The sequence below is a fragment of the Sorex fumeus genome, unplaced genomic scaffold, assembly GCF_029834395.1.
Source record: "Sorex fumeus unplaced genomic scaffold, SorFum_2.1 ptg000233l, whole genome shotgun sequence".
In the NCBI taxonomy this organism is placed as follows: domain Eukaryota; kingdom Metazoa; phylum Chordata; class Mammalia; order Eulipotyphla; family Soricidae; genus Sorex; species Sorex fumeus.
Window position 1 is genome coordinate 355,620 of NW_026606290.1, and position 25,267 is coordinate 380,886.

General features: G+C 59.3%; 1 protein-coding gene across 1 annotated transcript; it reads right to left on the reverse strand.

The window, feature by feature from the left end:
- Positions 1–4,693: 4,693 nt before the first annotated feature.
- AIF1L (allograft inflammatory factor 1 like) lies at positions 4,694–23,436 on the reverse strand. Its single transcript, XM_056108934.1, has 6 exons — positions 23,353–23,436; positions 23,182–23,243; positions 12,961–13,027; positions 9,926–9,967; positions 6,925–7,087; positions 4,694–4,835 (listed from the first exon to the last, which is right to left on the reverse strand). Exons 1-6 carry the CDS (start codon positions 23,381–23,383, stop codon positions 4,748–4,750), a joined length of 453 nt encoding a protein of 150 aa, XP_055964909.1. The 5' UTR covers positions 23,384–23,436; the 3' UTR covers positions 4,694–4,747.
- Positions 23,437–25,267: the final 1,831 nt, after the last annotated feature.

A 25,267-nucleotide genomic window follows, 5' to 3' on the forward strand; every position in this document is an offset into this window, starting at 1 on the left:
CCCGCGGCGCGCCGCGCGGGGCGCACTTCCGGCGCGCCGGAGTGACGTCACGCGCCCCCGCTCCGCGCGGAGCCCGAGGAGGCCACGGGGGACCTTCGGAAGTCGCGCGCTTTCCTGCCCGCGGCTTCCCATTGGTCGGGGGCAGGGGGCGTGGCTCGGAGGCGCGCGCGCCCGCGCCCCCGGCTCAGCCGGGCCCCGCCTCCGGCCCCGCGCGCGTCCGTTTCTTTCGCTGGGTTCCGAGCGTCTGAGACTGGACCTGGAGTCTGCAGGGACCGGCGATGCTGAGCGCTTCGGCCTGCACGCCCTGCACCGAGCACAGCCCCACTAAACCTCGAGCACCGTGGCGTGTGGTCCCCCAAACGCCAAAGTCAATTTTGGGGTATAGGAGATTATTCAGTTGTTAGAAATTTAACATATTTCAGGAGGTTACGCTTAGGAGGAAACGTGCATAGGAAACGAGACTCAGAAAATGAGTAGGGTGGGGCCTCTCCATGGGAGACCCGAGTCTGCAAGCCAGAGGCTCAGAGTTTTCTGTTTCCTCCCATCAAGGTAATTATTATCCGAACACTAGCCTAGAAGTCGAACAGAACATTTCAGATGGGTTTTCTTTTTTTTTTCTTTCACAAACTCACAAATCATCCTGTTAATCGTGGATTGCCTCCAGCAGGCCCCAGTAACGTCTCCTTCATCCTAGCCCTGAGATTATATTCAAGGCTCTTTCGGAGAATGAGACCCATCATTGTTACTGGTATTTGGCATATTGGGTACGACACAGGGAGTTTGTTTAAAAAAAAAATTTTGGCCACACCTGGCAGGCCTCGGGTTACTCCTTAGCTCTGTACTCAGGAATTATGCTGGGGGGGGGGGGGCACCATATGGGGTGCGGGGAATTGAACCTATGTTGACCACGTGCAACGCTACTTGTTTTACCATCGCTCTGGCCCCTGGTTAATTTTCATGACATCCTAATCATCTCGGAGAGCCCGGCAAGCTACCGAGAGTATTCGATATGCCAGACACAGTAACAACAAAGTCTCCAATGGAGACGTTACTGGGCCCGCTCGAGCAAATCGACGATCAACGGGAGGGCCTTTACCTTTACCTAATCATCTAGGAATTATTAGTGCCATTTTGTTGGTGAAGCAACTAAAGCACAGAAAATCCCCAGCAGCCCCGAATGTAGCTCAGTGGTAGAACCCTTTTGCTTACATGAGACCCCTAAGTTCCATTTCCCACACCACAGAACAAAGAGAAAGAAAAATGGGGGCGGGGTGTTAAAGAGATAGACCAATGTGGAGAGCAGCGGGAAATCCCCAATGCCTCTCAGGCAGAAAGTGCTGGGCTCTTAGGCCCATTTCAATCCCTGGCACTCCATTTGGCACCCTGCACCCACCAGGAATCATCCCTGCGTGATCCAAGAGTAAGCCATGAGCACCACCAGGAAATGAACCTCCCAAAACACCAAGCAGTGGGATCAGGATTAGAATCCGCCTGTCCAACTTTTGGTGGCAGATTATCTCGGTGCGTCTAAAATTCCCTGTTGTGGGTTAGTATAAGATGTTCTAGAATAGGAGTTTTCCCTCGGAGTCAGTGTGTCAGCCAGAGAGGAAGCACGTTATTTGGGACAGGGGCCATACCTGGCAGTGCTCAGGGATCATTCCTGGCAGAGCTCTAGGACTGTAAGATCAAGCCATAGAGTCCAGGGATCAAAGATTGGCCGCTTGCAAAGAGTCTCTGCCCACTGGACTACCATCCCAGCCCTGAGAATAGGGATATTCTGCCTGACTTTTTTTTTTTTGGCTTTTTGGGTCATATCTGGCGATGCACAGGGGTTACTCCTGGCTTATGCACTCAGGAATTACTCCTGACGGTGCTCAGGGGACCATATGGGATGTTGGGGATTGAACCCGGGTCAGCCGCGTGCAAGGCAAACCCCCGTCCTATCACTCCAGACCCTTCTGTCTTATTTTCTGCAAATCCTTTGTCTGCTCCAAACCTCTCATTTAGAAATCAAAGATGAGGGGCTGGAGAGATACATTACATGCTACCACCCTGGTTCAACCCCTGGCACCCCATATGGTCCCCTGAGCCCCACCAGGAGTAAATCCTGAGTGCAGAGCCAGGAGTAAGCCCTGAGCATTGTCAAATGTGGCCCAAAACTCAAAAAGAAAGTGAAAACTTCAGGAATGACATAAAAGCTTGTCTCAGAGAGGTATTGTCAGGAAGAAAGGAAGTTGTTTCCGCACGGCCCAATGTGTAGAAATTTCTCTTACTCTATTGACTCCTTTGAAATTCCTGAGCCTGGGAACTGTCCCCCCAAAGACCAATCAAAACACAGATGAAGATTCTTTATTTCGTCTGCAGATTCCATCCCACACATCGCGCTGGCATCCATGCGACCACGCATCCACCAGCCTCTGAAACTTACCCACCACGCTCCCCTCCTGTGAGTGGGGGGGTGGGGGGTCAAAGCCGTACTTGGTAACCTCCAAATGGTTGGTTGCTGGAGTTAGATTTGGTCTCTGAGAGAAATTCAGCTTCAGGGTTGGAAAAGAGCCCTCAGATAAATCAGGGGTTTGGACAGTAGCCACAGTCCAAAACGCACCCAGACCCACCCTCGCTACTTCCCCAGGGCCCAAGCTCCCTCCCGGGGCTGAGTTCCAACATATGGTCTGGAGGTGGAAGGGCACCAGCTTGGACCAATCATGCTCTTCCCTGCCCTTCCCAGAGGCCGAGGACACGCCCACTCGCTCTCCAGATCGGAGTCTCCTCTTGAACCCTCAGAAATAAAGCTAGCTTCTGTTCTGCCATGAGCGAGGAACGGGTCGGCTCCATCAGTCACCCGCAAGGACCAGCCTTCCTCAACGGTCTTAGCCTGTTCCAGAAAGAGGGGCCATGGGAAAACAGGATGGAGAAGCATTTATTTGCTCATCTGATGATGTCAGGGAAGAAAGGAGTTTTTTTTTTTTAAAAAAAAAGAGAAAAAGGGCAGGTGAGTTTTGACATTTACAGAGAGGAATGTTTTGCTGGGGTTTAAACATCAACGAGGGGTGTATGACTGAAGCAGCTCCTGAGACCCAGCCAGGCATGGCCAAATAATCTTGCTCGGAGACAGGCTGAGACCAACTGAGGAATCCCCCCACCCCACCTCTCCCTGCTCCCCCTGCAGCGGCCCAGAGCAGCATCTGGTGAGGGCAGCTCCCTTGTCCCAGGAATCCAGTGTCCAACAGCCTCCAAACCTGTTTACCAGAGGTATGCCTCGGGCTCTGCGAGGCCCCTGGGAATGCCAAGCTAGCACCCCCTTGTCCCCATCTTTCCTATCCATCACCATGCTGGTCATCACCCATGCCTGACTTCCTCCAACACTCTGAATCCCACAAAACTGTCCACATCACTGCTGGTCCCTGGCCCGGAGCAGGAGCTCATCAATGAAGGGGGGTACGAAGCCCTGGGCTGGCAGAGGAAGGGTCTCCAGAGTGGGGCTGGGGGCTGAAGGGAGTCAAGGTGGAGTCCCACTGAGCCTTCCTAGGGCATTCTGCACTGTGGCCTGGCCAGGCAGCTCTGAAACCCAAAGGCAGGCCCCTCCATCCCCCAAACCCAAGGCTGACTCGAAGGCGCCCACCCCGCCCACCGTCCCTCGCTCTGGTGACAGACAGACGCGGCCCCCAGCACAGCAGTGGACAGGCCTGTGGGTGCCAGCTCCGGGCCAGCGCCCTCGCTCTCCTGATCAGCCCTGTCTCCCTGGGGGCCAGCCTGGCTTCTCACCTGGCCCTGCTTCCCTGTGGAGCGGGTCAGGGCGCTGAAGGCTCATGAGGCCCAAGAAAGGACAAAGCTGACCCCAATCCCGTTCCCAAACCGAGATAGGGAAGGACACAGCCTCGGTCAAGATAAAGCTGCGTGGAGAACTTAAAGCTTCTGGGAGGTGATGGAGAGACACAGGGTGGAATGAATGGATGGGTGAGCCAATGGTCACCGCGAGGTCGGAGGTCAAGGAAAGCGCCTCGTTCCCAGCTCCAGGCCTGACGGTCCAGCCCCTACGGCCACAGACTGCCCTCCTCTGCCTGCCCTGTCCTCAGCACCGCCCCGCAGAGGGTGTTTACCTGAGCAGATGCCCCTCCCTGGGATCCCCACCCTCAATGGCCAAAGTTGCCCCAGGAAGGGGATTGGGGAGGTGTCCTTGCCCGGAGATTCCTGGAAAGGTATGGTCAAAGGACTCCTTCTAGAACTTTCTTGAAGAGCTCAAATGGCCAAATCCCATCACCCCCTTCTCAGTCAGCTCACCAAGGATAAGGAGCGTGGCCTGAAGGGGCTCAGCTGGGACGTTGAGCGGCCATCCTGGACACCCCGGAACCACATAGCTGTCCAAGGAAATGCAAAGGCGTCCCCTCAGGCCCCCTCCAGCGCCTGAATACAGGATCCCCAGAGCAGACTGGCGAGCCTGCACTGAGCAGAGAGGCAGGCCCCACGCCCCAGCACGCCCACAGCCTCTGGCTTTTTGGTTTGCTGCAGCCCCTCTGCATGGAGGAGGGGAGAAGAAGGCACAAGGGAGGCAGGGGGGACCCCCAGGCACAGCCCGGGCTTCCTGCAAGGTGAAGAACTTGAGCTTTCCAAAGCGATCCCGGATTCTGCCAGGGAAGATGCAGTCACAGCAGCCACAGAAGCGACCAGACCCAGATGGGACAGGAGATGAGGAGGCAGTGGGGAGGAGGGCTGGGCAGGGGGCAGGGGCAGGGCCTGGCGGGGCTCCTCAGGGCAGGCTGGCAATGTCTCTCTCGGGAGGGGGCCCAATGGGCTTGGGGTCACTGTCGTTGGCTTTTCCTTCAAACATCATGACTCTGGATTGGAGAAACAGAAGAGCAGGATTAGGGCTCCCTCCCCGCTAGCCTGTCCCCTGCACCCCACAACCTGTCTCCTGAAGTCACATGACACACAAGGGTCCACTGCACAGAGAGAAACTGAGGCAGCCTCGGACGCCTCGGAGCCATCAACAGCTCTATTCCACCCCCACCAGATCCCACCCAAAAGGGGCACTACCAATGGGCCCCTCCGGAACAAGCTGTCCATTCGGTGTCCAGCTGCAAGTCCCAATAAACAACAGCACCCCAAAACCCTCAGGCTCACCTGCCTCAGGCCTCACCCGCCCTGTCTCTCCCATCCAGCCCCACCTGAGCATTCTAGCATCCCTCGGCCCTGCCCACCTCTGCGCGGTGCTCGAGGGCGCAAGCCTCCTGGCACCAGGACGCGGGGGGTCTCCCGCTCTCCCCCTCAGCCCCGGCCCGGCGAGGTTTGGTGCAGAGAGCCACCGGCTGGTGCTCTCGTGGAATGCAGTGCCGGGACGAATGAAGCACGTGCCCAGCCCTTGGGGCTACCTCCCCGGGCCGGCATTACTTTTGCTATTTTTCTAACAACAATTATACCCGGGTCCTGGATCTGAGCTGAGGAGGGGCTACCAGGGCCCCACCTGGGGGTGCTCGAGGGCCAGGCAGTACCTGGCTCAAACATGGGGCCCTGTGTTCTGGCTCTTGATCTCTGTTCTGGCTTGATCGTTCCAGCCCCAAGGGGGCTTTTGGAAACCCATCTCCAAGGGGCCAGGCATGTGGCTGGTGGCAAGATTGTCTGGGTTCAATTCCTCACAATTGAATCCAGAACCTCCACAGAAGTCAGCCCCTAGCTCAGGGCCCCTGTTCATCTGTTCACGTCGGAATAAAACTCTTAGTCCGGGGCTGGAGTGATAGTACTGCAGGGAGGGCGCCTGCCTCACACACGGCTGACCTGGGTTCAATACCCGGCACCCCTATGGTTCCTCAAGCTTGCCAGGAGTGATCCCTGAGTGCAGAAACAGGAGGAAGCCCTGAGCATCGCCAGGTGTGGCCCCGTTGTTCATCGATTTGCTCGAGCAGACCCAGTAACGTCTCTATTGTGAGACTTGTTGTTACTGTGTTTGGCATATCGAATACATCACGGGTAGCTTTGCCGTGCGGGTGAGATACTCTCGGTAGCTTGCCAGGCTCTCCGAGAGGGGCGGAAGAATCGAACCTGGGATCGACCAGGTCGGCCGAATGCAAGGCAAACGCCCTACCCGCTATGCTATCGCTCCAACCTAAACTGGAGTGATAGCACAGCGGTAGGGCATTTGCCTTGCGCGCAGCCGGCCGGCTGAGCCAGGTTCGATTCCTCCGCCCCTCTTGGAGAGCCCGCCAAGCTACCGAGAAACAAAACAAAACTTAAAAAAACTTAAGTCCATAGTTGGAGTGATAGTTGAGCAAATAGGGCGCTTGCCTTGCATGCGGCCGACCCAGGTTTGATCCCCAGCACCCTTATGGTCCCAAGCCCACCAGGAGTGATCCCTGAGCACAGTGGGGTGTGGTCCCAAAACAAAACAAAACAAAAACCCCTCAAAGTCCAGCTGTGCCCTCACCCATCTCTGCCATCTCCTTCCTTCACAGCCACCAGCCTCACCAGCCTGAGCCTGCTGGAGATGCCCAGCACTTCTCTGCCCCAGGGCCTTGGTACATGCCAATTGCTCTGCCCACGATGCCCTGCTCAGCAACTCGCACAGGTCAAATGTGGCTTCTCAGGGAAAGTCCCAGGCCACACACCCGCCGTTCCAGGCCTCTGGGTCTCTCCCCCCGCCACGTCCCACATGTGTCTCTCTCGGTCTCTCTCCCTCACATTGTTCTTTGTACCGCCACAGTCTTTTGTGGCTCTGATTTCTGGTTTTGGTTGGCGGGTTTCCATCATCATCCCCAACACCATCTTCATCACCGTCATCACATCACCACCTCCACCACCAACATCCTCAGCTGCACCTGCTGGGCTCACAGCCTGACCCCGCCTGCAGGAACGCACACACGAGACCCCCAGAGAGCAGGGAGCCAGCGCGGCCAGGGCAGGGCAGGGGCAGCCATGTGGGGAGGGACTCACAACTTGAGCACGGCCGACCGCTTCCCCAGCATCATGTTCACAAAGTCCCGGTAAGAAATGGTGTCGCTGCTGCCGCCCGTCACCTCCGCCATCATCTTCTTCATCTCCAGGTGGGTCCGGGGCACCCCCAGCTTCTCCATCATCCTCTTCAGAGACATCAGGTCTGTGGGGAAACGCAACGCATGGAGCGAGTTGCAGGCAGAGGGGGAGCTGACGGCGCCCCCACCCCCACCCCAACCCAGCCAAGGAAACCCTGCCCCACGCCTCCGCCCGCCCACCCCCAACAATGCTCCCTCTACACCGGGACAGGGAGCCCAGCACAGCCCCCATCTTTGCGGGGCAGTGCAGAACAGTGGTCAGTGCCCGGGGATTCCAACACGGGACAGAGCCGACCCAGCACTTCTGCTCTCGACTCATCCAGGCCCGACTGAAGCCCTGACCCCTCCAGCAATAAGTGAGGGCACGAGATCCCCGATGGGGGCTGCAGGAAGCGGGTGCTCCGGGAGAGGGGTGCTTCTCTCATCCTCTGCTGCTCCTGCAAATTGCGGGGAGCCATGGGGGGCAGCTCTGCGTCCAGGCGTTGAAAGTCACTCTCGAGTCCCAGGGCTGTGCCTCACAGGAAGCGGGAGGACCCCAAAAGATCCAACAAAGGAATAAAACTGAAGACAAGGGAGGCACCAAGGCACCCCGGGCCAGTGGGGCAGCCCTGGCACTCCCCGCGGCCGGCATCTGAAGCCACTTCCTTCAGATTGTTCGCTGAACAATGGGGTCACAAGGAGGGCGGGCGGGAGCAGGGCAGAGGGGCAAAGGCCGGCTTCGGGGGCGGGGAGCAGCTGCGTGCCAGCTCACCCAAGGGGCAGGGCGGGTAGAGCCGGGTGCCAGACCCCTAGGTGCCAGGATGTCCCGGGCATTTCAAAGAAAGCTGGGCAGCGTCTGCAAGAGGAAGCAAGACTCCTTTCTCTCTCCGCTGGCCAGACTCTAAATTGGCACGATTTTTGGAAGGACTTTTGGCAAGGCGCCTCCTAAGCCTTTGACCTAGAATGTCTAATTCCTGAGATTTACTCTTAAATGAAGATCATAAACCAGGTCGTGTATCATGAAATCCCCTTACAACTGGGCAGTCCCTCCAGGGGTGATGCCAAAGAAATGTCCAGCCGGTGATGGAATATTATGCAGATGTGAATTCTAGGGTAAGAGGGAAAAGCTGATGGTCCATCAGCGGGGAGGGCGCTTGCCTCGCACACGGCTGACCTGGTTTCAATCCACGGCACCCCACAGGGTCCCTGAGCCCTGCCAGAAGTGACCCCTGAGAGAGCCAGGGTTCAGTCTGAGCACTGTCAGGTGTGTGTGGTCCCCCAAACCAAAAAAAAGGAGGTGGAGGAGGAGGAGGAGGAGAAGGAGAAGAAGAGAAGGAGGAGGAGGAGGAGGAGGAGGAAGAAGAAGAAGAAGAAGAAGAAGAAGAAGAAGAAGAAGAAGAAGAAGAAGAAGAAGAAGAAGAAGAAGACGACAACGACGACAACACGATCAGGTTGCTTATGAGCAGAAAAAGAGCTTCTCTGAGAGCCAGGGTATGGACAAATGCTGTCAGTAGCAGCCTTAGGAAGGCCACTAAGGGTGGAATATCATTATTATTATTATTATTTTTTTTTTGCTTTTTGGGTCACACCCAGTGATACACAGGGGTTACTCCTGGTTCATGCACTCAGGAATTACTCCTCGCCGTGCTCAGGGACCATATGGGATGCTGGGAATCGAACTCGGGTGTGCAAGGCAAATGCCCTACCTGCTGTGCTATCACTCCAGCCCCCTGAGGGTGGAATATTCTGTCGGAATAACAGGTTAGGGAGGCTGGGCTCCACCTGCCGTGCTTAGGGACCATGCCTGGCTCTTTGCTCAGGAGCGACCCCTAGTGGGGTACCATATATGGTGCAAGGGGTTGAACTGGGGTCCACGCCTTCACCCCTGTAACAGTCTCTCTGACCTCACCATAGGGCTTCATGCCAGCAACCACCCAACACGGCACCCTCCACCCAAGTATCCGCTCCCCTCCCCACCGTCCCCGGGTCCCCTCCCAGCCACTCCGCCCTGACAAAGCTCAGCTCTGTACACCAGTGGTGCTCTGTCTCCGAAAACGTCTATGACAAAAACGCATGCATTGTGCCCCTGAGACACTGATTAATGAGTGTCTAAATAAAAAACACGTCCAGAAGTGTTCTCTAGAGCTGGAGTCATAGCACAGCGGGGAGGGCGCCTGCCTTGCCCGTGGCTGACCCGGGTTTAATTCCTGGCATCCGGTAGGGTCCCCCAAGCCCTCAGGAGTGAACCCTGAGCACAGGGCCAGGAGTCAGCCCAAGCACTGCTGGGTGTGATCCAACGTCCCCCATATTTTTCTCTAAAGAAAGAAAAAAGGCGAGACAAGGGTGGAGCTCAGTAGTGAAGGAGGGCAGGGTTTGGCTTCCTGGCCTGGGAAGGGACTAACACATCGGTAAGAGAAGGTGAGGAGAGGTGAGGACGCCTGTCAGGGCGGATGCAGGGACCAACATCCGCCCGGGCTGGGCCGGGCTCTGGGGCCGGTCAGCGGTGACCAGGAACCCAGCAGTGCAGTCACATCTCGGTTTCCTCATCTCGGGAGACTCGAACCCACCTTGCCTGAATCCTGTGGTCCAGATGAAGGTGAGGCGTGGTCGCCCACCCTGGTGCCCGGGACAGCACAGTCAGGACGCAGAGGATCTGGGGTCTGGGGAGGAGGGAGCCAGGCACCCCCGGGCAAGCCCACAGTGAAGGGCAGGTTTGCAGGCCCAGGAAGTGTCGCCCCAGTTCTCTGCGGCTGCAGCAGACAAAAGCTGGGGGCTGGGGGTGAGGCAGGAGGGGCGGCTGGGCTGTCCACTGGGAGGCTGAGATGGGGCGTGAGGGACCCCAGCCTCTCAGCCATGCAGGAGAAAACAGGGTCCTCATCCCCGCTACCCACATCCTCTCCCCCCCGCCCCCCAGCCCCACTCACCAATCTCACCCTCGTTGTTCAAGTCGAACTCCATGTACTTCTCTGCAAATCAGAGTAAGACAGTCAGGGGCCAGGGAGACTGGCTCTAGCGGCTCGGCACAGACTCGCATGCAGGAGATGGGGTTCAGCCCCCAGCACTGCCCGGTCCTTACCGGTCCCTATACCCAGGACAGAGCTGAGAGGAGCCCCAGGGCAACCAAGCACCACTGGGGGTGACCGCTGAGCACAGAACTGGGAGGGGTTACCGCAGAGTACTGCAGGGTGTGGCCCAAAGCCAGAGGAAGAGGCTTGAGCAGCAGGGAACCTTGGGGCCCACCTCCCCCCGGGTCCCAGCAACTTGGGGGACCCCTGGCCAGTCCCCTCTGGAAGTGGTGAGAGGCCCACTCCTACCAGCCAGTGTCCTGATCATCATGGACGGGCAACTCCTGCCTGCTCACACCCCTCCCCCACCTAGCCCAGCCTAGGGGTCCACTCTGACCCCAGGCCACGAGGGTGGCTGCCCTCCTGGTGCCCATGGTGGGGGCCAATTCCTGTCCTAGGAGGCTGGGATGGGAGGCATTTTGGGGGTGCTTCAATGGTCTCCCAATTTCTTTTCTTTTTGGGTCATACCCGGCGATGCACAGGGGTTACTCCTAGTAGCTCATGCACTCAGGAATTACTCCTGACGGTGCTCGGGGGACCATATGCAATGCTGGGAATCAAACCCGGGTTGACCGCTTGCAAGGCAAATGCCCTACCCACTGTTCTATCGCTCCAGCCCAGTCTCCCCAATTTCTGAAGGCAGTGGTGGATGGGCCCCCTCCTACAGGGGCCCCCTTGAGGGATCATGCCATGAACACCCAGTACCCAGCGGCCCCTGATCCTCCCTGACCAGGGGTGCAGGACACCTCCTGACAGTGGCAGGAAGGAAGGGGTGGGCATCTTCTGACCAAGGCAGAGGGCAGAGGGCAGGCCGTGCTCAAGTCACCCAGCCCACTGCTCAGAGCCAGGTATCCGCTCTGTACTGGCACCCATGGGAAAACACCAGGGAATTGGTCCAGGCACCAGCCCTGCTCCATACCTGTGGCCTGGCAGCGCCTGCCCAGCTCACAGTGACCCCACCCGCAGGTGCCCACATCCCTCACGCCTCCCTGCTGGTGCCCGCACCCACCTCGGATCTACTTCTCAGCCTCTCACCCACCCTGTCAGTTCTTCTGGGTGGGGGGTCCCCAATTCAACCCTGTTGCCACAGGCTGGGGCAGGGGGCAGAACCTGCACTGAGCTGAGGTGGGAAGGGCTTAGACAGCAGCGCCCACTCCAAGGAAATCGTGGTTCCTTCCCCAGGGCCAGTGGACAAGGGTAGTGAGCCCTGGGCTGAGGCCACTGACCACCACAGAGCAGGGGACAGAGCTGGGGGGGCGGGCAGGAACAGGGTGTCTTTGCTGCGATTAGTGTCATAGTTAAGAGCACAAGTTTGCTTCTTGGCTTTTTCCTGTTGCTGTTTTTGGGTCACACTTGGCAGGACTCAGGGGCTCCTCCCAGCTCTGTGCTCAGGGATCACCGCTGGCGGGGCTCAGGAGACCTTGTGGGGTGCCGGGAATCGAACCTGCATCATCAGTTAAGTCCGGGCAAGCGCCTTAACTCAGGACTGTCTCTCGGCCCCAGGGTGGAGGTTTGGGTCCCTTTGGGCTCTGTCCAGCGAGTTGCTGACCCCTGTCTCTCTCTGCGTCTGCTTTCCTGCAGCTGGAAACGCAAGCGCTCGGAGACCTCCTCTGGCCAGGCCCAACTCGGGGTGCTCTGCTGTATGTACTGTGAGGGAACATTGCCTCCACTTTGGGGAGCTCCAGTACAAGCAGGCGCCCCACAAGGAGCAGCACTCGGCCTCCCGCAGCACTGGTGGGGGGCGCCTGGTGGGCAGAGGTAGTCCTCCCGCCAGGGTGGGGTGTGGCATGCCCGGCCCGCCTGGCCCTGCCTGCGTGCACGGCCCAGTCCTTTCAGGATGCTGGCCGCGAGCCCAAGCGAACAGAGGGGCCTTGTGCAGCTGCCCCGCGCGGCTCCTGGCCGTTTGCTTTTCATCCTGTGCTGCGGCTTCAATGGGCAGAAACTCTGCCCCTGGCCCACTGCTGCTGCACACACAAACATCTATTCTCCGCAGGGGCCCCCGAGACGCCCTGCAGCCCGGGGAGAGCGGTCAGGGCCGCTACAAAGAGACAATTGTGCGCTGGGCCCAGGAGCCGCCAGGAGCCAAGCTGGGCTCCGCAGGGCAGCCGCGGGCCAGAGGGTCAGGCGCAGGCTGGGGCCTGCAGGCCGGGGTGCGAGAAGCAGGTGCAGGGTCCGCAGCCCCTGGCTGACTCCCCTTTGCACTGCAGGTTCCGAGGCTGATGCCACCCGAGGGGCATGAGGGGGCCGAGCTGGCCAACCCTAGTTCACTTATATTTTGTTTTTGGGTTTGGGGACACACAGTGATGTTCAGAGCTCCTGGCTCTGCACTCAGGGATCACTCCTGGTGTTGCTCAGGGGACCCTATGGGATTCCGGGGATGGAACCCAGGTCGGCCGTCTGCCAGGCAAACACCCTCCCCGCCACACGACGGTTCTGTCCCCTCCAGCTCACCTTTGTTTTTTTTTTTTATTAGTGAAACACCATGAGGTACAATTATAGACTTATAAATTTTTGTGCTTGGGTTTCAGTTATACAATGATCAAGTACCCATCCCTCCACCACCACGGGTCCCAGCATCCCTCCCACCCCCCCGTCCCCCCCCCCCGTCCCCCCCTGGCAGGGCATTCCCCCTTGTTCTCTTTCTCTTCTTTTGGGTACTGTGTTTTGCAAGAGAGGCCTTGAGTGGCAATCATGTTTGGTCTACAGACTACTTTTAGCATGCTTCTCCCACCCTGGGAGGGTCCTCACAACACCCTTTATTTGGTGCTCTCTTCTCTATCTGAGCTTCCTTTTCACCTAGCACGTGTGGCTGGCCTTCAAGTCATGGAGCAAAATTCCTGGTACTAATCTCAGTCATTCCTGGGTATTAGTCTCCCTTTTTGTTTCCAGCTCACCTTTGAAGGCCTCAAGCTTCTCTGAGAGGTCTTCCTCATCGCTGTACTTCTGGTCACAGAGAAACTCCTAGAGGCAAGAGAGACTCAGGCTGGGCCGGCTCCGAGGGGGCAGGCAGGACTCGGGACAGCAGGACTCCCCTCCAGCTGGAGGCCAGGTGAGGCGGATCCCCCCGGCCCCTGACAACCTCGGACAGAGCCCAGCTGGGGGGAGAAGCTCAGAGCAGCTGCCAACCTCTGCAGCCGGCCTCTAGCTCCTGAGCCCCGACCCCCACCAAGCCAGCCCCACCCCAGCTGTGGGATCCACGAAGCCAGAGCCCCAAGACCGACCACTGGTCCCAGCGCTCACTTCCGAGGTGCATGAGCAAACACATCCCTCATAGCTGCGTTCCTCTCTCATCTGCCAACCCTGCTCCTCTTCGTGTCAAAGGGGCTACGGGGGGGGGGGGGGGGGCTGGATGCAATAAACAGCGGGGGGGGCACACCAGCTTGGTGCTCACAGCTTATCCTGTCTCTGTGCTCAGGGATCACTCCTGCCAGCACGCGAGGGTCTATTATGGTGCCAGGGATTGAACCAGGGTCACAGAGTGCCAGGCGGGTGTCGTGGCCCCTGTCCAGTCTCTCTGGCCCAGCTGTCATATTGCTAGCCACAAGCCCACACAGAGCAGCCCCAAGAGCGGAGGGAGAGCCCAGAGCCCAGTCCTGAGCGCCGAGGAGTGTGTGGCATGTCTGCTCACGCCGCAGTCCCCGGATGTTCCTCTCCCCACAGCCTGTTTGCAGTCCACTTTCCCCTCGGGGTCCCTGCCCTGACACGCACACGCCAAGCGACTGCCTCGTCCCCTGGCAACTTCCTGTGCACCCTCCCGTGTCCAGCGTGCTCCCGCCCGGGCCCCTGGGACCCTCCCAACTCCTCGAGGCAGCCGTCCCCCCACCCCCAGCTCCTCATCTCTGCTCCCACACCTCCTTCACCCCACGGGACAATCCCTCCAAACACCACAGGCCTTGCGTGTGGCGGTGCCAGGGATCGAACCTCTCACACGAGGCCTGTGCTTGACGGTCGAGCCCGCCACTGGCCCCAAGCCACTTCAAGCCCCTGGCCCCTGCCGGTCTCCCCAGCTAGAAGGGGGGTTCTACAGAGTAGTCGCCCGACAAATAGCTGCAGGAAGAGAGCGAGCGAGACTCAGGAGGATGACTCGCTCGCTCCGAGTGGCCCAGCCAGTGAACGGCCAGCCAGGGGCCAAGTCCTCCACATAGGGCTGGGGTCCAGCGCACAGAGCTTGGAGGAGGAATGACTGTGGCCAGCAGGTGCTGGAAGGAAGCAGCGCTTTAGCTCAGGACTCTCCGAGGCGCTCTGCAAGCCTGGCCTCCCTGACCTGGTCAAGCAGCTGTGTAAAATTAAGTGCACCAGGGGCTGGAGCAATAGCACAGCAGCAATCGATTCCTGGTTCGATTCCCAGCATCCCATATGGTCCCCTGAGCACCGCCAGGGGTAATTCCTGAGTACAGAGCGAGGAGTAACCCCTGATCATTACCAGGTGTGACCCAAAGAGAAAAAAAAAATTAAGTGCACGACAGGGGCCAGAGAGATAGCACAATGGGTAGGGCTCTTGCTCCGCGTGCAGCTGACTGGGGTATGATCTCCACCACCCCTGAACACAGAGTCTGAGTAAGCTCTGAGCACCACCAGGAGCGCCCCCTGCATAAAAACAAAATTGAATGCATGGCGGAAGGGAGGGGACCCGGGGGACTCACAGGTGTTTCCAGTGCCCAAGTGACACATGCCCGAGCCACAGGGTGACCAAGCGGGAGAAGCAGCTGACCAGTTCCGGCGTGGGCAGGCAGCTGTGTGGACGTTGCACCGGGCACGGTGCCAGGGGAGCCAGGCCGGCTGGTGCGGGCACGGCAGTTCCTGGGCTGGCATGCCGGCCCCCACCTCCGCCCTCTGCATTCTTGGTTCCTGCTCATGCACAGCCCGACGCTGCCCCCCTCCCTCCGCCCCGCTCTCCTCTCCACACCCCTGCCCAGCTTCAGGGCACTGCTGAGGCCCACAGGCTCTTCCCTGGGCACGGCACCCCCAGGGCCACCCACTGCCCTGCTTTGGTCCCCAGGCAGAAGAGATGGAGGCGTCACTCCAGATGTTTAGGAGAAAAAAGCAACAAGAAATGGGGCTGGAGCGATAGGACAGCAGGTAGGGTAATTGCCTTGCATGTGGCCAACCCGGTTCGATCCCCAGCACCCAATGAGGTCCCCTGAGCACTGCCAGGAGCTATCCCTGGGTGCAGAGCAGGCCTGGTGTGGCCCCAAAAATAAAAAAAAAAAAGATAAAAAGAAGCATGTTGGAAACTACAAGCTCGGGTTGCCTCCACTTATGGGTGTGAAAATCACTGTCTGGGTGCCTCAGTTTCCTTGTCTGTAAGAAAAGGATTATCTTCAACCAACCCCACAGACTTCTCATGAGAACTGCAGAATGAAAGGGCAGAGGAGGGCTGGCACAAGGCCCGGAGCACACTCAGCACCCCGGGTTCCATCCGTGGGACTCCAGATGTGGCCCATGATTCAAAGCAGAAGTAGGGGGCTGGAGCGATAGCACAGCAGGGAGGACACTTGCCTTGTACGTGCCCAACCTGGGTTCAACCCCCAGCATCTCCTATGGTCCCCCAAACCCTGCCAGCAGTGATCCCTGAGCACAGAGCTAGGATTAATCCCTGAGCACTGCCATGAGTGGCCTGCAAACAACAAAAAAAAATTTTTTTAAATATTTTTGATTTTTTGGGGGGTCACACGCAGTGACTCTCAGGCGTTACTCCTGCCTCTGCACTCAGAAATTACCCCTGGCGGTGTTCAGGGGACCAGATGGGATGCTGGGGATCGAATCCAGGTGGGGTGCGTGCAAAGCAAGAGCCCTTACCCACTGTGCTCTCTCTCCAGCCCCCCCAAATTAAAAAAAAAATTTAATAGAAATAAGTAAGTACATGTAATGTGCTTGGCCCTTAGAAATACGTGGCATGAGGTTGTTTTTTTTTTTTTCATTTCTTTTTTGTATTTAGGCAACACCTGACGATGCTCAGGACTTATTCCTTAGCCAATCTGGGTTGGCTGCCTGCACGGCAGATGCCCTCCCCATGGTGTCTGACCAAGATACTTCTTCTATCCATCAATAACTTCCTATTCCTAGGCCCATCATCCTCAGGAAAACAGGCCACAGAGTCCGGTGTCCAGGCTGAGGCTGGTTATTATTCCCTCCCTGTCCTCCCATATTACCGTGACTGTGTCCCCATTCAAGAAATGGGACAACTAGGACTCCCGGGGTCACTCTGCTTGTTTCTGGGGGGTGGGGGATGGGAATGGGGAGTGGTCACTGCCACTAGTTCTCTCAGGCCAATCCACTGTCCCAAAAGATTAAACCTTGGGACCAGAGTTCACGAGGAGGGTGTTTGCCTTGCATGGGCTTGACCCAGGCTCGATCCCGACATCCCATATGATCCCATAAGTACCGCCAGGAGGGATTCCTTGAGTGCAGAGCCAGGAGGAACCCTCAAGCATTTCCGGGTGTGGCCCTCAAACAAACAAACAAACAAATTAAGTTTTGCAGCTACAGGAACTGATGCTGGACCCCCAGGGAAGGGGGTGGTGGGGACAGACATGCAGGGGTCTGGATTGGATAGCTCGGGCAGTCCCCAGAGGAGAGCTGGGGCTGCAGGAGAGTCCCTGGGGCCAGCAGTCCCTCCAAGGGTCTCAGTGACCACAGACCCGCAAACAGGGTCCAGCTGTGAATCACGCTCCCAGTCACGGGCCAGAGGGGCCCCGCCAGGCCACCAGCTGTCCTCTCGGTACAACAGCAGGCAGGGTAATGATCTTGCACGTGACTGACCCAGGTTCGATCCCTGGGCTGCACAAGGTCCCCGAGCTGGCCAGGAGTGATTCCAGAAGGCAGGAGTAAGCCCCTGGGTGGGGTGTGCCCCTAGATAAGAGAAAAAGAGCTGAGGATGCAGAAGGGTGAGGGCGTGGGTGGGGAGACAGCTCAGCACCCAGCACCAAGCCAGGGGTGGTCCTAAAACAAAGCAATCAAGAAAGCCAAAGGGGTGGGCCAGAGAGACAGTCCAGGGGTTAAGGCGTTGACCTTGTTGCCTGCTGAGCCCAGCTCAAATCCCTGAGCACTGCCGGGATGGCCCCAAAACAAACAAACAAAACCTTAAGGGAAAGGCCTTAGCAAAATCCACAATGATCAGGGACTTGAGATAAGCCGAGCTTGCCAGGAGTGAGCCCTGAGCCGCCCAAAGTCAGGAGTGAGCCCCGAGCACAGAGCCAAGAGTCAGCCCTAAGCAGAGCCAGGAGTGAGCCCTGAGTACAGAGCTGGGAGTCAGCCCTGAGCAGAGTCAGGAGTGAGCCCTGAACACAGAGCCAGGACTGAGACCTGAGCACAGAGCCCGGAGTGAGCCCTGAACACAGAGCCAGGAGTGAGCCCTGAGTACAGAGCTGGGAGTCAGCCCTGAGCAGAGTCAGAAGTCAGCCCTGAACACAGAGCCAGGAGTGAGCCCTGAGTACAGAGCTGGGAGTCAGCCCTGAGCAGAGTCAGAAGTCAGCCCTGAACACAGAGCCAGGACTGAGACCTGAGCACAGAGCCAAGAGTCAGCCCTAAGTAGAGCCCAGAGTGAGCCCTGAGCACAGAGCCAGGAGTGACCCTGAGTCCAGAGCCGGGAGTCAGCCCTAAGCACAGAGTCAGGAGTGAACCCTGAACACAGAGCCGTGGGTGAGCCCTGAGCATGGAGCCAGGAGTGAGCCCTGAACACAGAGCCAGGTGTTACTCCTGAGCATAGAGCCAGGTGTGACCCCTGAGCACAGAGCCAGGAGTAACCTCTGAGCACCTCAGGTAGCACTGTACTGTATCACTGTTCTCCCGTTGTTCATCGATTTGCTCCAGTAGGCCCAGTAACATCTCCATTGTGAGACTTGTTGTTACTGTGTTTGGCATATCGAGTAAGTCATGGGTAGCTTGCCAGACTTTGCCGTGCGGGCCAGATATTCTTGGTAGCTTGCCGGGTTCTCCGAGAGGGGCGGAGGAATCGAACCCGGGTTGGCCAGGCCAGCCGTGTGCAAGGCAAACACCCTACCACCCCAGGTATAGACCCAAAACAAAACAAAACTTTCCTGTGATTCTTCTAGGCAGCTACTTAACAAATTGGGGGACAAAGTGACAAAGTATAGCAGGTAGGATATCTGCCTTGCAGCCGGCCGACCCAGACATCCCATTTGGTCCCCCCGAGTACCGCCAGGAGTAATTCCGGAGTACAGAGCCTGACAGGTGTGGACCAAAACACAAACAAACAAACAAATCAGGGACCTGATACAGCAGATAGGGCACTGGCCTTGCATGTCGTCAGCCCTGGCTGGATCCCTGATATGGCACCCTGAGCAATTCCAGGAGTCATCTCTGAGCACAAAGCCAAGAGTAAGCCCTGAGAACCACCAGGTAGGGCCCAAAATTCCAACACAAAATCCACCATAGTCAGATGATTCAGCTAAGCACCACCAGCACTGGGGCCCGGGAGAGCTGGGCATGACGGCCACTCAGGGTCTTGGCTTCCTGTCCATGGGCAGCGCTGTTCCCTGGGCATCTGGGGAGGAAACTCGAGGAAGAGCAGTCTCTGGGCACACGTCCCAGGCAACCATCAGGATGTGCTTGGCGCCCCCCTCCCAAACTTTTCTGTTTGTTTTGGGGTCACACACAACGGTGCCCAGGGATTACTCCTGGCTCTGTGCTCAGGAATCCCTCCTGGTGGGACCCAGTGGAGGCTCTGAGGTGGGTCTGCCACATGCAAGGCAAGGGAGGGACCTACCCCCTGTGCTATCTCTCTGGCCCCCAACGCCCCCAAACTCGGGGTTGCAGAGGGCAGAAAGAAGACCCACCCATAACTCTCTGAGCCCTCCTGATAAGCCTTGACCCTCTGGCCAGCCCTCAAGGGCAAACCTGTCTGTGTCCTTGGCCGCTTGGAAGAGAGGTCACCCAGCAAGAGAGAACACCCAGGCACAGCACCCTCAAACCAAGCTCACAACTCCCCGCTGCTCCGAGGCCTCACCCAGACACCGTGTCCTCGCCAAAAAAGGACTCGAGTGCCATCCCCACCCCGATGACACACAGGCAGCAGACCCCCCCCCCCCGCCCCGAAATTCCATCTCCAGCTTCCTGTGAGACGGCCACACCGAGGTCATGACTGGCCGGACCTGCGGGGACACGGGATCCCAGGGCTCACGTGGTCTCTGATCACCATCTCCCTTATAATATATTAAGGAAGGGCAAGAGAGCCGGGCGGCCGGCGGTGCCAGCTGGGCACATTCACCTGGGCAGGGACACCGCGGCCCCGCCAGGTACACAAGGGAAAGAGACACACCTGGGTCAGGTCTCAGAGGTGCCCCGTGGCTGGCGGAGGGACATCGATCCCCACGGAGTGTCCAGCCTGCTGGGCCCGCTCTTCCCAGCCAGCTGGTGGGTTCCAAAATAACTGCCCGGCCCCCGAACACGGCTGCCCTCCATTCGACCCGGAGCCAGAGATCCTTATCATGTCAGCAGGAGGCCTGTGTCACCACGGGGTCGCGGCCACCAGGTGGACAGGAGTCAGGACTCTGCTCCACCACTTCCTTAGGCCAGTTCCCAGCTCGCTGGGCCTTAGTCCCTCAGTCTCCCTTAGTCCCTCTCGAAAGCAGGAGGCCTGGCCTGGGAGGCCGCACCCACTCCCAGCCCCGCTTTCCACCCCTGTCCCTCCATTCTGCTGGCTATAGCCCTGGAGGGCATGAGCAGAGCTGCAGGCCCAGCACAGAACTCTCCGAACTGCCAGAAGTGACCCAAGGCTCTCTGAGCGAGGCTGGGACGAAAACCCTGCAAAACAGGGGATGGAGCAAGTACCATGGGTAAGGCACTGGTCTCGCCAGCCACTGACCCGAGTCCAGTCCCCGGCATCCCACAGGGTCCCCTGAGCCCCAGAAGGAGTGGTGGAGTGGTTTATGCCCCAGAAGGAGTGGTTTATGAGCGCGGAGCCAGGAGGAACAGCCAGGTGCGGCCAAAAAAAAAAAAAGAGGCTTTTGATCCTATTCCCTGAGGTGGTCACAGCTAGGGACGGGGAGGCAGTTGGGAACCCCACACCCCAGCGCAAACCGCAGTCAAGGAGCAGCAAAGCCCCGGTCCACCGTTTGCTCCCGGACCCTGCGCAGCCCTGGCCAGCCTCGTCCCGTTCCTCTGCTGCGTCCCCAGGGTGGGGGGTGTTCCCCCACCCCCGCCTGCCCGCCACCCGTCCCTGTGGGAAGCTGGGGAAATTTGTCCTATTGCCATATAAGGCCAGGCCTGACTGGCCAGGGGTCACCTGCCCTGCCAGCAGGGGAATGTCAGCTATGTGGGGGAGTCAGAGCCGCCCGACAGCCCTGCCTGCCCTAGTGAGCTCAGCATATGCACACGCGCACACACTCGCACACAACACACATGCACACGGGTCATACACTCATGCACAATACACTCATGCACTCACATGCACACATGCTCATACATTCACACACACCTGCCTGGATGCTCATACACACCCATACACGGACACAAACATTCACATGCCCGCACACACACGCACACCCACACACATGCACGTGCACATGTGCGCTAGAACATATGTACATTTACACCCACACACATATGCAAACATAAGCATGTATTCTCACACACATACACGCATACATGTTCATACACATGTGCGAACACACACATACTCATGGGCATACACAGGGACCTGCACACACGTGTGCGAACACACACATACTCATGGGCATACACAGGGACCTGCACACACGTGTGCAAACACACACATACTCATGGGCATACACAGGAACCTGCACACACACACACACACACAACCCAGAGGTGAGAACGCAGGCACCCCCAGAGAAGACTCAGGCAGGCCTGGAGATAGGGACCCTCAATGCAGGGGGATGAGGGCCCGGCTTGAGCGGGGGTTGGGGGCCCAACCTGAGCAGGGGTGGGGGGCCTGGTCTGAGCAGCAAGTGGACGCCTCTGGGGCTCCACATGCACAGCCCATGCTCAGAACAGGGAGCCAACACCAGGAAAGCAAAGGGGGGGCTTTCACCAGGCTCTGCCGGGACCCCCGGCCACTGAGCCCCTTCTATTTTTATGCCTTGTCACAAGGGCCCAGAGCCCACTTCCCGGCCTTTGAGGCAGCCCGCCCCAGGGGAGGAGAGGCTGCCAAGGGAAGTTGGGGGGAGGGGGCCCAGAGAAGTCCACGGAGCTGCCAGCCAGGCTGGACCCTGCGACCGCGGGCATGGCTGTGGCCCAAGTGCTCGGACAGGCTTGAGCTCTGACCCCCATCTTGCATGGACCGGCCTCCCCGAGACCACCCGGCCACCGCTCAGCCCAGGGCCCAGAAGCCCAGCTCCCCTGGGGCGGGGAAGGAGCTCCCCAAGGGAGGGTCGTCGGGGTTGCCCTCACAGTTCCCGCAGCCCCAGACCCAGGATAGCATTAAATGCGCAGCCAGCCCTGCGCCCGGGAAACCACAGCCACCTGGGACTGGGTCCTCCGGGACAGCCCAGGGACAGGGCCAGGCTCGGGGCCACACACGGTCCAAGGGGGCCACTGGGGAGAGTCATGCTGATGGGGGGCCACGGCACAGAACTAGGAGCCCAGGTTAGCAGGGGGCCATGGGGGGAAGGGTGGAGAGACACCATGGAGGGGCCCCCGAGCCATGGGGACAGCAACGTGATTTCTGGTTTGAGCCGAACGGCCCCCAGCAGCCTGGGCTCACAAGGCGGTGCTCAGCACATGAGCAAGCCCTGCCGTGGGTTCCCATGCACCCTCGGAGCACCGGAGGCCGAGAGGCTCAGCTCCAGCCTTTCTAGAGAGATGCCTCCAGGCCTGGCGGCGTGGGGGTCAGCCTGGGAGTCACAGCTGCTCCGTGCCCTGCGCCAAGCCAGGCCACTTGCCCAGACAGGCCATGAACCCGAACCGGGCAGGGTGGGCAGGACGGGGTCACAGGGTCAGACACGCAGTTCCCACACAGCCCCCGCCCCTCCAGCTGCCTCCCTTTCGGGGTCCCTGGTGGAGGGCAGAGGGTGGCCCCGCCAGCCTGGTCCCCCTGCCCGGGCTGAGTGCCCTGGGGGCAGGGTGAGGCCAGGTCCCAGGCCCGAGTCCAGACCCGGTGGGCGGGCCGCAGTGAGCTGGGCAGCCTGCTGGCAGCCTGACCCCCAACAGCCCCACCCAGATTTCTGGGCATCCTTTCAGCAGGCCGAGGATGGGGGCCAGGGGCGTTGAAGCTGGCCCAGAGAAATCCTCCCCTCCCAGAATCTCCCATGGGGTTCTCTCGGCCCGCGCGAGAGAACGAGTTTCAGGCAGCCCCCCAAAAGGCAGCGAAGGAATGACAGGACGGCGGGGAAGGTGCTTGCCTTGCACGTGGCTGACCCAGGCTTGATCCTGGGCATCCTAGATAGTAACTAGAGCCCCCGCAGGAGTGACCCCTAAGAGCAGAGCAGGAGGAAGCCCTGAGCACTGCTGGGTGTGGCCCCCAAAGGGGGGGAAAAAAACCAAACCCCACGGATCACATGATTGCCCCTAGAGCAGATAATGCACTCCCCGGACCCCTCTGGCGCCCCCACCCCAGTCCTTACTTGCATGACCAGCCCCCCAGTCCAGGTTGTGCAGAAGCTTTAGGCACTGGCCAGCGGCCTTGGCCAAAGACCCTGCCGCTCCCGCTTCTCTCCTGGGATCCACAAGGTCACCGGGCAGCGGCCCGTGTCCCTACTGTGCGCCCAGCTTTAAATAGCCTGAAAACTTTCTAGCAACCGTCCAGGCCCCGCAGGAAGAGCTGAGGAGCTAGGAGGACCTTTCCTGAAAGTTGGGCCGCAAAAGATTTGAGGGGTGGGGTGGGGGGGACAGGCGGCCGGCACTTCTCCTAGGGGGCAGCTCGGACACCCCGCGCGTCCCAGCCACCCTTCCCGCCCTCCACCGCTGAAATCGGGGCTGTTGAAAGACACGGGGTGGGGGGCGGGGGCTTCCCGCCGCCGGATTCCTGCGGCGGGTCTCCGGGGTGCGGTGGGGGGGACCCCCGGGGGCCGACGCGGCGCGCCCCGCCCGCTCCGAGTCCAACTTAACAACTTGCAACCGGAGCGCGCGCGCGGAGCGGGGTGCGGGGGCGCAGGGGCGGGCGGGGGGCGTCCGCGAAGGGGCGGCGCGCTTACCCGGTTGATCTCCGCCAGCCTCCGGTCCTGCCGCGCTTTGAGCAAGCCGAACGCCTTCCCTCCTGCGGGAGACAAAGAGGGGCCGGGGAAGCGGGTGGGCCGGGCCCGCGCCCCGCCGGCCGCCCGCCCGCACCCTCGGGCCGGCGCGCACAGGTGCGGCCGCGCGCCTACCTTGGAACCTGCTGCCGAGCGTCAGGGCCATGGCTCGGGGCTGGGCGGCGTGTGGCGGCGGGACGCCGGGGCCCGGGGAGTCGCCGGCCGGCCGGCCGCCCGCCCCCTCGGGCCCGCCCCCCGCCCGTCCCCGCCCCGCGCGCGGCCGCGGGCATCAAAGCGGCTATTATGCGGGGCGCCCCGCGGCCCCTCTGCTGGAGAGCGCGGGGAATGCACGGCGCCGGCCCGGGCGCGGGGCACGGGGGCACCGGGGACCCAGCTCGGGAGGGTTTTGGTTCTTGAAGGAACAAAAGGGCAACTTCCAAACTTCCCAAACTTGCTGTGATTTGAACTGGGGTCTGCCTGGTGTGGGTCACGTGCTGGCGCGCGGTTCGGCTGCGGATGAAATGGTACGCGTTAGAGGCGGTTTTGATGTTGTCTCGAGAAAACGCAGGAAGACCCAGCCACGAGGACATCGTGATGTTGTTTCTTGGGGTCTGGGGGAGCCGCACCCCGGGGTGCTCAGGGGTCGCCCGAAAGGTGCCTCGTGGGAGCGAGTGTGGGCAGCACCCCTAAACTGTCTCTCCAGCCTCGTGTGATTTATTGGGGAGGGGGGCTGGAATCACCCAGTGCTCAGGGGCTACTCCTGGGCCCTGTGCTCAGGAAGATCCTCTCGCACCACCGTATGGGGCTGCTGTGATTTGAACTGGGGTCTGCCACATTCGAGGTACTCCCGGATTATCTCTCTGTCCGAAATCTGTCTGGTTATTTAAGGTTCAGGGGCTACTCCAGGTTCTGCACTCAGGAGTCACTCCGGGGGGTGCTTGGGAATCCTATGGGGTGCCAGAGATCGAACCCTATTTGACTGCATGCAAGGCAGGCACCCTGCCTGCTGTCCCACCCCTCGGGCCCCTGAATCTGTTTTGTGCACATTCCCTGAACACGCCCCACACCTCACCTGCCTGGGCAGGGTGCGCTAGGCAGGGGCTGTGACCTCACATCGCTTTAGAAATGTGGGGCTGGAGGGAGATGACAGCAGGTGGGGCATCTGCCTTGCGTGTGGCTGACCTGTCCACCCCTGACGCCCCACAGGGATGCCTGAGTGATGCCTGAGTACTGCAGGTGTGGCTCCAAAACAAACAAAAGACAGAAGAAGAACATGCATTTATTTCCATCTTCACAGAAGTTACAGGGGCAGAGGAGCCTAAAGGTAGACAAATCCCCCCACCGTGGACCCCCCAGAGGAGCAGGGAGTCAGGGGTAAGGAATCAGGGTCTGACAAAAGCATGACCAGAAAGCCAGATCATAATAGGGGCCACAAGCACAGGACTGTCCAGGGCGTGTTGCACACACACACACACACACACACACACACACACACACAGTTCCCCGCACACTTGTCTCTGTCTTGATTCTTGGGATCCTGGGTCCAACATTCTTTTACTTTCCCTGTGACTGTCCATGGGGAAGGCCCGGCAGCCCCCAGGAGAGAGGGCCTGGGCAGAATGGGGTGTCCCTATAAGGCCTAACACCAGGGCGATGATGCCCCCTCCCCGACACAGCTGACATGGCTTCTCAGGGTTGATCACTCTGAGGGGCTCCTGACTGCGGGTTTTCGACTGGCCATTCTGTGTGACCTTGGGTAAAGCCCTTGAACTCTCTGGGCCTGAGTCCAGCGCTTCAGAATGTTTGTGTTGTTTTGCCTGATGTGTGGGCGTGGGAGTTACTCCCAGCTCAGTTCTCAGGTATTGCTCCGGGCAGTGCTCAGGGGATCTTGTGGTAGCAGGGATCAAACTCAGGGCTCCTGCTTGCAAAGAATGGGCTCCATAGGGGCGGAGCGATAGTACGTCGGGGAAAGGCACTCCTCTTGCATGCAGCCAACTTGGGTTTGATCCTGGCGCCCTATATGGTCCACCGGGCACCGCCAGGAGTGATT